Genomic DNA, 15,243 nt, shown 5'->3' with positions numbered 1-15,243 from the left:
AAAATCTGGATGATTAAACTGTGCACACAACCAACTAAACAACACAGAAAACCTCCTAACTGATTGACCCTTCAGCACCTATATAAAGAGCGGATCTGGGGGGAAAAAAAAAAAAAAAGCTCATGTATAACAAAGTCTTATATTTAAACTCAAATTCTGAGATGACTGGGACACAAGGGATTTCATTTTCAAAAGTCTTCCATTTGCAGGGAACAAAATCATCATCCAACACTGAGACTGCGGATAAGCATGTTAACAAATAAACATTTCTAAATGCAATATCATTTCTCATATGTCTCTTTATAGCTGGATTACCTGACAACCTATGGACTATAGTCAACCTACACCATATAGCTTTGAGGAGGTTTTTTATTTTTATTTTTTAATATTTTAATCCCTTTTACTATTAATAGATGAATAAAATTTATATCTTATTTAAAATAACACTTTTATTAATTTATGTAAACTTTTTTAACTTGAATGTGTAAGAACAGTAACCATCTGCTGATATATTTATTTTATAGTTTGCTCACAATCACCTAAACAAGCTGAAAGTGTCATTGAGCTCCAATTTATAAAACATTTGATTTTGCTAAATTTAATAACAACTTTTAAAAAATCTCCTAAAAGTCTGAAAACAGAAGATACTAGTTTCAAAGTGTGCTTGATTCCATCAAAACAAAGGTGAGAAATCATTTTAAGAATTTAAATAATTAACAAGAACTCCRCTTAATAACCATGGAATTATGAAATTTCACAGAAGCTAGCTGCAAGCTGTGTGCTCAAAGTTTTATTTCAAAATATAAATCATGTCTAAAAACCAGTTACAGAAAGACTTCACTTTCAAAACTCTTCCAAAAGGAACTTTCTAATATTATTGATCTGGCAGGTGCTAAGTCTACTGGCCCTCTAGTTAGGAGATGATGAAAACTCTGAACTCTACACAAAAATGCCAGCAGGTCGTTAATACAAGCAACAGCAATTAAAACTATTGATATGCATGACAAATTTTAACAAAATATTTCTATTATTTGGATACTTTGTATTATATTGGTACATATGTGTATGTATATAATGCCAATAAATCTAAAATTTACAAATTATTTGGACAATTATTTTTCTATTTGTATTAAAGCACAAAAATCAAGTCAGTGTGCTAAAAGAACCCCTCAGGTAATAATGCATTTTATTCTATTTAAATATGAAGATTAATAAAACATTAATAAAAGGACTATTAATAAGCTGATTTAAAACTGTAAGTACAGAATATTCAAAATGAAATTTGGTGCTCCTTTTCTACAAACTCTCCACCAACACATAACAGGTTTCCATTTGCAGCAATTTCTTAGTATCTTCCTTAGCTACTTTTCTGAGCTTTTTATTCCCAATAGTGTTTAATGTAAATATAGTGGAGAAGGAGCCTGAACAACCAATGTCATTGGCTTCACAGTGTTTGGTGAAAACCTATGAGCCTTTTTCAAGGTTAGGATAGGTAAGTTGACATCTTTATTATTAAAGTTGTTAGGTAGCCTTTATTAACTGCTGTAGATGATCACTGCCACATATGCCTGAAACAAACCTAGAACGCTTATTGCAAACAGGTAGAAGAAGTTGCTGTTGAAGTGATATTACATTAGAAATCAAAAAGATTTGTCAAAAGCATCTCAGAAGCCACAGCTTGACTGAGCTGTAAGCATTTAAATATTTGGAATGAAAAACTAACAGGACATTTTGCTCAAAACAAAAAAATCTTGCCTCATTGATCCCTACCTTCTATATGAAATTCCCCTCGGTAAATATTTCTTATATGGCTCTCAAATGGAAGCAGTACTGTTAGACTCCAAAGAGATTCAGAAAATGGTCACAGAGGATTTATTAAAATCAAGAATATAACTAAGTGCTCCAGAGTCCAATAAAAGTAATCTGGAAATCCTCTAAACCATTCCAAAGACTTTCATTTAACTTCGTTCAAGGCCTTCCTGAAAATATTTATTTGCTCACCATCTACCTTTACTTCACTAATGTACAATATTAAACTTATATCACTTTCATAAAATAATAAAAATTAACATAAAGAAATCAAGAAGCAGAAAAGGTATGCTTATCCTAAAAGATAAACTGTATCATAAGAGTATCCAATAATTTTATGCTCACATCACATTCAAACTGTAAACTGAAACTCCTTGTGTCTGCATATGATCATGAGCATACATAGAATGAGGTTTGTTTATTCTTTTAATTATATAACAAGTCAAAATATAAACAGTGACCAAAACTCTCCTAAAGTTAAAAGTCACAAAAACAAAATTAACTCAACCATAACATGATTTATTTTTGTCATTTTTGCTTTTTTCTCTGTGATTATAATTGTTTCAATTATTTATCTACTATTTAGCTGTCCAAGCACTACAAAGACTTTAGTTTTCATAGTGGTTTTTTTAGAATTAAATAGATTTTTAGAATTCAGAGTTCTAAGCTGAATATGTTTTTGAGTACTTTTCTGACTTTCCTTATAATAGCAAATGTTAGCATGTATTTTGCTCACAGATGCTTCAGAAAAGTAAGTCTTGAAGGTGTGCAGATGCCCTTTGTAAACATAGTCCAATCAAACATTAATATTTTAAATGTGCTAGATCACTTATTGTTTGGTCCTAGAAGTCTCAGTCAGGGATTGTGCCTTAATATACATGATATTGTGAACACACAGGCTTCTGCTGAAATTGCAGTAAAAATTACTGAAATGACCTTTTGGATGACAAAGTTCTGTTCACGCTCCCTGTCACTGGCTGGTGGCATTCAGCTAAGCGCATTTTCTTCTCTACTGGCACAATTTCAAACCTTTTAATCTTCCAATGTGTTAAATTATTTCAGGAAAAAAAAAGTAAGCACCATTTGGAATTTGCAGGGCTTCCTTTGGAAAACTGAACTGTCAGAGTGTTTGCACACCGTATTCTTTGAAAGCTTTACTATATTTTATTGATTTTGTATTACGCTGGAAGTAAAATTGCCATAACTATATTTAATTGACATACCTAATTAGTATATCTAATTCAGAAGCATTCATAGAGGCACRTGGAGAACTGACAGCATGTTCACTACACACGCTTGCTGAATGCTGTTATCAAACCATGAAATTCTACATATACAGAAAAAGCAAACAGAAGATAGCTATTCCATACCGATTTCCACACTCGAGTATCAGCTGCATTTACACTGTGAGAGATAAAGGATCAGGTATGGGAAATGCCTCTTTGGACTGTAAATTGATCACAGCAGGATCATTTTCTTCCTAACAGGTTTTAAGACTTGCACATCATGTTATTACATTACAGCCACCACTTGAGAGAATAGAGAGTACGCATAGAAATACTCTTTTATCTGACTTCTAAAGTTTTTCCTGAACTTTGTGATCTTGGCAATCGTCCATTTCCATGTATTAAAACATCACATTCACAGAATGAATTACAATCAAGCTGGAAAGCACATCCCTGACTGTTCAGCTCAGTCACAGAATTAAGTGACAGACAAGTTTACACATTTTAATCTTTTAAGAACAGTCCACTGGTTAGAAATTAATCTGATATTCAGACGACCGAGGATCACTTCAGTACACTGTCCATAGCAAGTCTGTATGCCCTTCAGACATTCACTGAAGATGCACAGAAAATTAAACACAAGCAATTCTTAGCTGTTGGACCAGATGTGCAAGATTGCTTAACTTCAGTTCCTGAATTCTTAGCTCAGCACTGGCAAGAACCAGGTACTGCAAACTGGGATTCACATTAAGTATTAGTTACTCTGAAGACAGACTATCTTCAAGTCTCAGCCTCTTACAAGATCTATGATTTTCACATTATCCATGGGGAAAAAAAAAGGCAGGAATTTTTATAGGAAATTTCAGACAAAAGAATTAGAGGTGTTTCAAAATGACTAAGAAGGTAGTTTGCACAGATATTTGACCAGTGTTTACTCTTTACTGTTGTCTTGTTTAGTGTCTAATGAAACTACTAAGAAGTTGTCGATCAGTCCACATCAGTGATAACTTCCTAGTTTTAGGAACAAAAATGGAAAAACCAAGAAAAATAAGAAYGTTAAAACTGCAGAATCAAATGTACACACTAAAAATGCAATTACTAATACTGTTCTGAAGATTCTATATAGGACGTTATCTACAACTCTGAGCACAGAATGCATTTGTTACTAGGCAACCATCTAGTTAAGTAATTTTATAAATGAGTCTTACTCTGCTACCAATGAACCCTGAAAATACTGTGATCTCAGTCCTCCATTTAGAATATATTCAAAAATCTAGAAGCACTGAAGAGAAGTAACCATGCAGAGAGCYGTATTATTTTACCTCAGCCAAAATACTAAGTATACAACACTTTGCTTTAAGAAACAATGATTTGAATATACCTTTTAAAGACATTTCTACACCCTGCACAGTGCCATGACAGTTTTTGTTGAATGACAAAATGCCTTTTCAAGCTATGCTTACTATTTTATTCCAAAATTGAGAAACAAAAAGTATGAACTCTTCTATAAATCAGTTTGTGTTCCTGTATTCTCAAAGAGCATAAAATATGACAATCAAGATTACCTTTTAAACTCCAGGAATTCACCAGGAAAACAGAAAAATTTTCAAATGCCAATAATAAAAAATGACATGCAGGATGACTGCCTGACATCACTTCCAAGGAAAGTAATAGAAAAGTTTCTGTAAGATTCATTCAAATATCTGCTACATAACAATTTCAAAACAAGTGCAGGTTTGTTTAAAAAAATAGGACTTCATTTTTTACACAACTACAAGGTTGCCTGATAAAGATAACAAGGGTAGAGGCATTTAAGGCATTTCACTTAGTGCTGCACAATATACTATTTAAAAACAACATCATACAATAACAATAAAATGTATATTAAATTTATTGCAAACTGATGAACTGACAGCTTTTAAAAAGAATGTCTTGTTGAGAAATAACAATTAAATAGGGATGTATCTAATTGCATTCTGAGCCTGACTATTCAATAATTTTATCCATGATAAGCAGCAAATAAAAACTAACTAGTGACAAGAAGAGCAGGTGATTGGCAGAATTAATATAACTGGTGTGTGCATCAGCCATATTGATAAGTCTAACTTGCTAGTCCCATTCAAATGAAATTTCTTTTAATTTAGTTCATTCTGAAACAGGCCACAGCTGCAAAATGAGACACTATTTTCAGGGAACGTTCTTGTAGCTAGAAGTGAATCCTAGAGCAACTATTAAAAAAGTTTGTTTGAGGACTTAATAAAAAAGCGTATGAATGTAAGCTCCCAAGATGACGTGTTAGCAAATAAAGTACATGAGAAAAGAGAGACAAAGAGGAAACTTAGTAGTGGGAGGAAGATGTTTTACCTGTGTATATGCCACAACAAAAAACATCACAGAAGTTCTATACCCAATATTGTTGTCATCTTTTAAAAGAACAATTGGCAAATATGAGACATTTCAGAGAAAAAAGTAATCCACTATAATTGGAAACTAAAAATAAATTATTGTACAAGGCTCCAGTAAACTTGTTTGGTTTATCCTATAACAGAGAAGGCTGAGAAATGACTTGATCAGTGTATATAAGGAACCTCAAAGGTATAAAAAACTAACAGCAGTCACTCAACTAAAAAATGAAGAATCAAATGAAATGCCAATGTCACTATTTACTGATGTCTTAAAGAAAGCATTCCAGTCCCAAAAGACACATGGATGAACTACAGCTGGATACAGTTAGGGACGAGATAAGGAGCTAGATGAATCTTTCCTATGACAGAATCAGCTGCTCTTAAGTCAATAGCTATCAGCCTTTTTTTGGATGCAATTTTTCTTAATCAAGAATGAGATAATATGCCCAAATACAGAAGGATTAGGCATTTGGTTTTGGGTGGGAAACCTCTGATTTTTTTGCTTCTGATTTCCATTAAGGAGGGAAAATGGGGAAACAAAGGGACAGACGAAAAAGAGGTGAAGATAATAAGGAACTAGAGATACTGAAATGCATCCAGAGCAAGTTTTTTACATTACAGCTGAGAGAAAAAATGGAGAAAACTTCTTGAGCACTGTGTCATGAAGAAAGAACATTAGGAAAGAAAACTCAGAAGAGAAAAATTAGAATTGCCGGGGAAAAAGAAGACCAAGACAATGATTAGAAATGGAAAAAGCATGGAAGTAGACAGTGAGTCACACTTGTAAAGAACAGGTAGAAAAGTCTGTGTGTACTAGATCCAGCCACCACACTCCAAAATTTGGAATGAAACATAAAGACTCTTAGTATCAGCAAATATTTTTGAAACTCAGTGGGAACTAGCACTTGATTTGCCAGATGCCAGAAAAGTATCACTGGATCCAAGCAGACTGTGTGCAGTTTGCAGCAATTCAGCTGCTGAGTTCCAGTAACTAGGGGTGTCCCCCAGGGGTCAACACTGGGTCCAATCCTGTTCAACTTATTCATCAAGGGCCTGGATGAAGGGACAAAGTGCACCCTCAGCAAGTTTGCTGATGATACAAAACTGGGAGAAGCGGCTGATACACCAGAGGGACCTAGACAGGCTGGAGAGGTGAGTGGAGAGGAACCTCATGAAGTTCAACAAAGGCAAGTGCAGGGTCCTGCACCTAGGGAGAAATAACCCCATGCACCAGTACAGGTTGGGGGCTGACCTGCTGGAAAGCAGCTCTGCGGAGAAGGACCTGGGATTCCTGGTGGACACCAAGTTGAACATGAGGCAGCAATGTGCCCCTGTGGCCAAGAAGGCCAATGGTCTCCTGGGCTGCAACAGGAAGAGTGTTGCCAGCAGGTCGAGGGAGGTGATTCTCCCCCTCTACTCAGCCCTGCTGAGGCCACATCTGGAGTAGTKTGTCCAGTTCTGGGCTCCCCAGTACAAGAGGSATGTGGCACTACTGGAGGGAGTCCAGCGAAGGGCTACAAAGCTGATTAGGGGACTGGAGCATCTCTCTTATGAGGAAAGACTGAGAGAGCTGGGCCTGTTCAGCCTGGAGAAGAGAAGGCTGAGAGGAGATCTTATCAATGTGTACAAGTATCTGAAGGGAGGGTGTCGAGAGGATGGAGCCAGACTCTTTTCAGTGGTGCCCAGCGATAGGACGCGAGGCAACGGGCACAAACTGAAACACAGGCAGTTCCGTCTGAATCCATTCAACAGGCTTAGGAATCATCACCAGAAACACAGCTACACACCCATTATTTATCTAGCAACTTGGCCAATCTGATTCAGTCTGATTTAAAACAGTAATATAAAAAAAAGACTGTGGAAAGCATCCTTAAGACAGGAGCTCCAGCCACCCAAAATCTGAAAAGTCTTTTGCTACAGATTTTCATATATATAACTTATGATTCACACAGTTCAGAGAAGGTTATCAAAAAAAAAAATCACATCATTCCTAGTGTTCAACTAGTAACAAGCAGAACACTCAGTATAGTTTTTGTGAAAAAGCTACCCATAAAAGAAACAAAGAAGCTATCAACATCTCTGAATAATTATGACAAAAGAATTCAATGTACTCTAAAAGCAGTTCATTTTTCCTTTCGAACTAATAAGCTTAGTAGATATTACAGAACTGTGGAAATTTTGATTAAAAAGTTTAAGCATTTTGGTTTTACATCCGTGTTTTGCTCTAAAACTTTAAACATCAAAGATAAATTAGTTTCAAAGAAATTGTTTGATGTTATACCTATGCTCTATAACAGACCTCAAAGCAACTTTTCCACTAAAATGTTTAGCAAAGTCAATTTAAATCACTTGCAAAAACATTCTCTAAAATTTTAAAAGTGCAAACATGCACAAATATGCTGCTTTTTCTGCTATGAGTAAGACTGTCAGCAATCCTACTACATATGCTCCTTACAGATTTAAAAAAACACCTGTTTCTAAAAAAAATGCCACAGGTTAAAATCAACATGTTAAATGCTTAAAGTAAGTGGTCTGACTCAGTGTTCAACTTGGGGAAAGTACAGTTTCTGTCATAATTTGAGTATTTTGAGGTGCAAATTAGGACAGGTCTTCTGATGCAAGATTTTCCCGTTTCGAGAGTGTATTTGTGCAACATATGAATCCAGATATTCTTTTCTGGCACAGCGGTCCAAGAGGACCACACTAGGCCCAAGCTGCTAGATGAACAACAATTCTTTAAAAAAAAAAAAAAAAGAAGAATTAAATGGCTTTTTTTTTTTTATCTCTCTGCCATCTAAGCAAAACAAATTTCACACAGTCTCCCAAAAGAGAAGTTTTATTTTCTTATAAGACAAGGTAACAAGCCCTTGAAATGAAATGTGAAAAGCAGTACATGTTATACATCCTGACCTAAGCAAGAATCATGACAATGTCTCAGAAGAAGCTACAGGTACACAGCATTATCAGAGTAGCTATTAATGATTTATTAAAAAAGATTGATGTAGTACTGAAAGGAATTTATCATAGTTCTGTTCTGGCAGGGATACAAGAAAATGATCGTTCCAGGTCAGACTGAAAATCCAACTACTCCAATATACTGTCTCCACAGTAGCCAATAGTGGATGTTTTCTGGAGGGTATAAGAACAGGGAAAGGTGCAATGATACTTTCCAGACTAGCCCCCAGCTATTTCAGCTCTCATCAGTCTGATTCAGGGACTATAAATAATCTGTAATAGATTTTTCTTTGAATTACTCGTCTAATAACTTTCCGAATTCAAGTAAACCTCCATCACAGATCAGGAAAGAATAGTCGATAGCTCTGACGTCTTACACCAGGATACAAACCAGGTAATTGATTTTACCATTCATGTATCCCAATTCTACCCTTTTTATTCACATCTCTCTAAATTCCACATTCCACTATTGTGAATGCAAGTCTCACCATTGACTCCAATTAATATTTATTGCCTAACTGTGAACTAATGCAAAAGTGGGGTTCAGAAGACTTAAGAAAAAAAAATGCATTCATCCTTTTACTTCTGATTTTAGCATTTGAAATCTTGGTGTTTAGAAAGTACCATTAAAGTCTGGGGGAAAAATAGACAAGTAGTTATGCTACAGTACAAATCACATACTACATTTTACTAGCAGTGCTGAAAGTTTTACCTAGATCCTAGACACAATTTTTCATTCAAAGAAAATTTTCTTCTAGGAAAACTGCTGATAAAAATCAATGTTCCTGCTAAGAAAATACTTTCAATTTTGGTTATGTAAAAACATTTACATGATTATTAGTTTAAAAATACCCTAATCTACTGTTACTTAGAGAGTAAATAAATGAATATTAAGTAAATAAATATTAAATAAATAACTATCTCTGAAATAAAATATGCATCCTAGGAATTTGACACTCGATGTAATAAGGAAGAAAAGATTGAAGACAAAATTCTTTCTTCATTCGTAGTACAGAATACATATAAAATAAATTGAAAGCTGCCTAAGCATTTTGATTTAATTGTCTATATATATCCCCTTTTACACTGACACATACCTATTTTTGAATAAAATAATATTGTTTTGAAGATTTTTTTGCTCTTACCTGACGTAAGGTACGTGCTACTATACTTTCAAGTACTGGTCCTCTGTCTTCATGCAACAGATGAACTTCATCAAGAATCAAGAGTTTTACCAGTTGAGAGAGGGCTACATCACCAACACTTTTTCTTGTCACTACATCCCACTTCTCTGGAGTAGTCACAAGCATCTATCAGAGCAGGAAAAAGAAATATTAAGTATCTACAAAGAAAAATACATATTCAACTTTATCAAAGAATCTCCATTTTAATACATAGTAAAGTGAAATGCAATGTAAAACTTTAAAAGGCTGCCTTAAGTTTTATCTGCTTTGTCCGTTTGAGCAGGCACAGAGCTTACTGTGTCTGTGGGTTGTGCTTTATGGCCATTAGTAGGCTTCAGTATGGAAAAATATATGGAAATATCAACCAATAACTTCAAGCTAATGCTAATATGCACCATTTGTAGACATTTTCCACACTAAAACCAGCAAGCATCTATTCAGAACCAACTCCTTATATAACCTTGCAAGTCATTTAAGGTATATGTCCCACTGAAAATTACCTGTGATAAAATATTTCTAACTTTCATCACATCGGAGTAAACACCTAAGACCCCCTCTATATCTAATCTTGAGAAGATAGCTCCTGTGGACTATGCAATGCTTCTTCCCAAAGGGGTACTTTCAAGTTGTAAATTTTGGTATCTGACTCTAGCATAAGCAAAACAGATTAAACAACTTCCATAATTTCTGGAAAAGGTAATTTCCAGTCTTTACCAAGACACTATTAGCTCAAGTTCCTCATAGGTGGATTTACTGTGGTAAATCTCTATTATGGTGCCATTTCCTGTATGCTTTTTCTAATGGCTCCTCTTTTTGTATAAATACCTTTTTGCATAAAGTAACAGACTATCAAACAGATAAAACTGAGGTACGCAAGATGTCCAGTTAACAAACAGTTGTAGTACCTTCCATTCTCCACAAAAACAACATACTCAGCGGTCATCTCATGTGACCTGAACACAAGAATTAAAGAAAGTGGCATTTTTAATTTGAAAATCAGATCAAAAGTGGGCACTACTAGAGAAAGCACCTCACTCCTCTCCCAATAAAATTTTCAACTACTATTTGTTTTCAAAAACAAATCAAAATGGACATCTTTCATATACCATTCAATAGAAAACATTTCCTATTTGAGTGCCAGCTGTTATGTATAAAAACACCATAGAACTGAACCTCATGCACTGAAATTCTGTAGTAACTTGCCTGCTACTTATGATCATGATTTAAGGGGACTTATTATTACCTATTTGATAATAGATGTAATGAATCACTACCTTGAAAATCAAAGTCTGAGGTTTCTGGGACAGGCACAAAGCTTACCTCACAATCACATTAGTTTCACCAAAAAAGAACTTAGAACTATTAAAATAAAGCTCACTGCTATAACGTTATAGTTGAAAATCACTCACAATGTAAAAAGAAGGAAAATAATACTTCAGATTCTGTTGTTTTATAGGCCCCGGTATAAACATTTAGGAATTGGAAAAGTTTTGTTCATATGATTTCTAGAGCAAAATAAATGCTTTAATGAGTAAAAGAAGATGGGCATTCTTTGATTAACTTGATTGAACTGTAATTTTTTTTTAATTCATCTGTAGATCATTGAAAGATATCAAGAACTGGCGAGATCGGGAAACTTCTAACAGGTTTGATAAATTGGAATCATATTGGAACAGAACAAATAGCCCAGTGATCGTGAACCTGCACAAGGCTTGTGTTTAAGTGCTATTAAATAGGATTATCAACTTGTGACAGGATCTAGAAAATAAGAGACCCATTTGCTAAAATTCTACTGACAGTGACCAAATTCCAGTGAGCAATCTGAATATACAACTGTCTCAAGTACCATAAGCAAAGCATTAATAGCTTAATCTGATCTCCACTAGAGATATCCTGATAGTGTGTATTAATTCTTCTCAGAGGATTACTTTTCCCTGGAGTGCTTCACAATATTGCTGCAGTCCAGTTCTTTTACTTTCAGAACTAATCACCAAGGATAACTCCGGAAGAGACTTCCTTTGTCATGTTACACAAGAAAATATTCCCCTCTTGCAATATTTAGAATTTAACAGCACCAAAGTCTAAGCGTTAGCACTGAGAGTGTGGGGGTGGGCATGTGTGTTTATATATTTTGTTAAAATATTACTTGGTGYGAGTTGTTGGCAAATACAGATTTTTCAAATGTTTCCACTCCCACAAAACAGTAACTGTAGAAACRTATGACCATAATTTATGAACTGAATTGTAACACTACTACAGATGCAACTGTTATCACTTTAAAATGAGCCATGTCATCCATGAAAAATTAGCAGCTGTACTTTCACGGAACATTAATTAGCAAACAGTGATGAAATATATTTAGCAATGCATATTAAGACTTTTAAGGTGTGAAATACTACAAATGCAAGCTACTTAACTAATTTGCTAAAGCAAAATTGGCAGTGTTCAGATCACACTTATTTTTTTATGCCAGTCATGCTATCAGAATATATATTTAAATTGGTATCATTAATTCTTCTGTTTCTAAGTGATGACTAAATATTCATTATAATACTCTTTTATGCTTTGATCTTCTTTTAAAATAGCAATGTTACTCAAAGTAATGACCTCAATTAAAAGCTATATTTGATATACTGTCTCATTTAGGAAGCGTGGAGACCTCTAGAGAATATCTTGTTAGAAAATATGATTGCTTCTTAGATTTATTTTGTAGATAGAAATTGGAGTTGAGAGAAAAATTCTTCCAAAAAAGCCARACAAACCAGCTTCTTTGTGGTCTCAAGCAGTTAGTCTGCTAAACTCTAAATTGAATTCAAATATATAAACTGCTAATTAAAAATACCAGCTAAAAGAAAATGTTGACTACCAGCAAACACTAACAAAGCTACAGATTATTTTTTCAATTAAAATAATAAATGAAGAACTGTTATGATCATAATTAGTTTTAAATACTGTAGTGGCATTTCTTATTATAATTAACTTTCAGAGATGATATATTCCATCCACAAAGTTATAAACTCAAAATTTAGATACAACAAAAGGATTCTGCTTTCTGTTTGGGGGCAGGAAAGGACACTAACCAAATCTTGAAATATCTTGTTATTACTTTCTTTTTTATACTTGGCCTTCAGTTATCAGTATATTGAGAAGTATGTTCATTTATATTGCTATTCCACCACTTCACCTCTCTCAGTATTGAAATAGCTAGAAAATAGAGTGTCACATTTGCTTAATGAACTGGAACTCATGCAAGACATTTCAGTCTGGCTTTTGTATTAGGGCATGGCTGAATAAAAATAGGTTAACTGTCAATATTTTTACTGTCAACTTAAATTTCTCTCTGTCCGTATAATTCTCCTTTTCCGACATTTTTGGTTATCATTAGAAAATATTCCAGACTTACTTTGTCTACTGGGGAAAACACAGAATGGTAAATGGGATTATCAAAAAGAGTCTTCCTTTTTAAGTTAGGACTGTCACTCAATTTCACTTTTATACCAAAAAAGACAACATTTTCTAAAAATTCTTTTAACCTAGAATGACTTCTTCTAAGTTTCAGTTTATTTAACATATCCATACATTATTTTATATAATATTCAGGTAAGAACTCAAACAAAAAAATTCAAATTATTTCACTTTGAAAAATGAAGTCAAAAGGGGCAATATTATCTGATAAATTCAACCTAAATTGACAAACACTTTTAAGTGCCCATGAAAATGCATTTTTCTATAATTTTATGGTTTGCCAAGTATTTTTGGCAGTTTCTTTGCAGTCCCTTAGAAACCAGACTTCATAGTAAGTTGCAGTTTCATGCCATAGTTTCAAAAGACCAACACTTTGACAAATGAAATGATCTACCATTAATTTCTTAAAGTATAACACTTAYTTCTAGCACAGCCTGCCAGATTAGCTCACTTGCTAACCTATGGTTTGACTTTTGCTTATTTAAGTTCTCCTAAGCACATCTTGCACAGGGCTGATAACTGATTTCCACGTGAATAATCAAGCACACACTGAGCATCTAAGAAAACTCTCTCTAGTAGAGTAGCCCTCTCAAATTCACGTTCCAACAGGTCCAATCTACATATGAAAATATTTCAGAACAAACTACATACAATATTTTAGCTAAAAGTCTCCGTACTACAAAATTCTTTGCCTTTAAATTCTTCAAGACTATTTTCAAGAACAGTTTTCCTCTCTTCTTAACAACTTTGGCCTYGAAGCATATCTGCCACTTATCTGCCCTTCTTTTGTCCCTTTCATAGATACAACGCACTATCAAGACCCAGAAAAAAATACAGATAACTATGATTTCCAGAAAACTACAATTAGAAAAGATCTATGTCATTCTTCCTATCTGCCAGATATTGTCAAACCAAACCATATAAATGACTGACTGAGTAGGTTCTCACGTTAAACACCAGACTGACAGCAAAGGGGCAGGGACTGGTGTTCATTTTWGTTTTAGACAAAATACCATTCTGATTGAAAAAGGAGAGGGAACAGTTCCCTGGTTGTGAATCATTAGGATAGTAAATTAAATTTTCCCCTGCCCCGTTATCTTAAAAGTACATTCTCATGTCAGTTCAAACCCTTCTGGGAGATAATGCATCACTAGTAAAGTAGGTATCCATGACAAATTTTAAATATGTCCTCTTTTTAGATTTTTTCTTTATCATACCTGAAATCTCAGCCTATATTTTGGGACTGACAGTGGGCTTATACATGTTTGCATGTTGTGACCAGCAAATGTTCACCAAGCCAAATCATACCTTTGGCACTTTCTCTTCAACCATTTTTAATAGTTTTTTATTCGCAATGCACATGATAAACAGAATTCAGCTATTATTTAAATACAAGAGATTTCAATGAAATGATAAGGCTACAAAGGAAAGACATTACTTCTTAAATTTCTTATAATAGAGATCTTATGGACGTTCCTGAGAATAAATATAAAACATTCCAACAAACAGCAGGAACACAAGGTTGAAAAAACAGTCTGTCATAATCAGCCCTATTCAGACAGTAGTTCTTGCCGCCAGTGAACTGTTCAGTAAAATAATTCTTACAAAATGACTATGAGTAAAGGTTATTGTGGAACTACTAAATCGGTATCAACCATTAGATTTTTAGTTCAAATAAAGAGTTGCTGATCTTACAGGCACTGGAATTACCCAGAAAAATAAACCCAGAGGGCTGAAGTGGATTGAATTGATGAGTTAAAAGCTCTGGATAGAAAAGCAACAKAGTAAGATGGCAACAGGTATACAGAACTCTGAAGGACCAAATTAAGGAATGCATAAAACAAAATCTTTTGGGAAAATCTCTTCCAACTGTACACAAGCAAACAAAATAGCTCCTCCACCTCCCAAGCACTTCTGACTTATGTTCAGCTCACTGTACACTTCTGAGTTTTCATTCTTCTGCAACTGTGAAGTCCCCAAACAAGTTATGAGCAGCAATTCTTTATATAAAGTGTTCCCCAGACCTGTGTTAACTTCAAACGTTCAAATATAGGCTGTCCTAAGGAAGCAGCTCCAGATTCCTAGTTTGTCTATTGAATATAAATCTACAGCTTTTTTCCAAGGACACTGGTTTAAGGAGCTGCAGATGCAGCGACTTTAAACTGAATCTTAAAAGCCGTAATATCACAGCTCTATTTT

The 15,243-nt window shown here is 34.4% G+C and overlaps 1 protein-coding gene across 3 annotated transcripts in view; it reads right to left on the bottom strand.

Moving 5' to 3' along the window:
• The window catches only part of ASCC3 (activating signal cointegrator 1 complex subunit 3), a 215,357-nt gene that overhangs the window by 175,055 nt on the left and 25,059 nt on the right, over positions 1-15,243 (bottom strand). For all 3 annotated transcript variants that reach the window (XM_026089597.1, XM_026089600.1, XM_026089598.1), the window contains exon 4: positions 9,541-9,705. In XM_026089597.1, the coding sequence (XP_025945382.1) occupies positions 9,541-9,705 (165 nt within the window). The remainder of the gene's footprint in view (positions 1-9,540; positions 9,706-15,243) is intronic.

Source organism: Apteryx rowi, unplaced genomic scaffold (genome assembly GCF_003343035.1).
Source record: "Apteryx rowi isolate R43461 unplaced genomic scaffold, aptRow1 scaffold_822, whole genome shotgun sequence".
Lineage (NCBI taxonomy): Eukaryota > Metazoa > Chordata > Aves > Apterygiformes > Apterygidae > Apteryx > Apteryx rowi.
The sequence above is the reverse complement of the archived record's forward strand: the minus strand, read 5'-3'. Positions and strand labels throughout refer to the sequence as shown.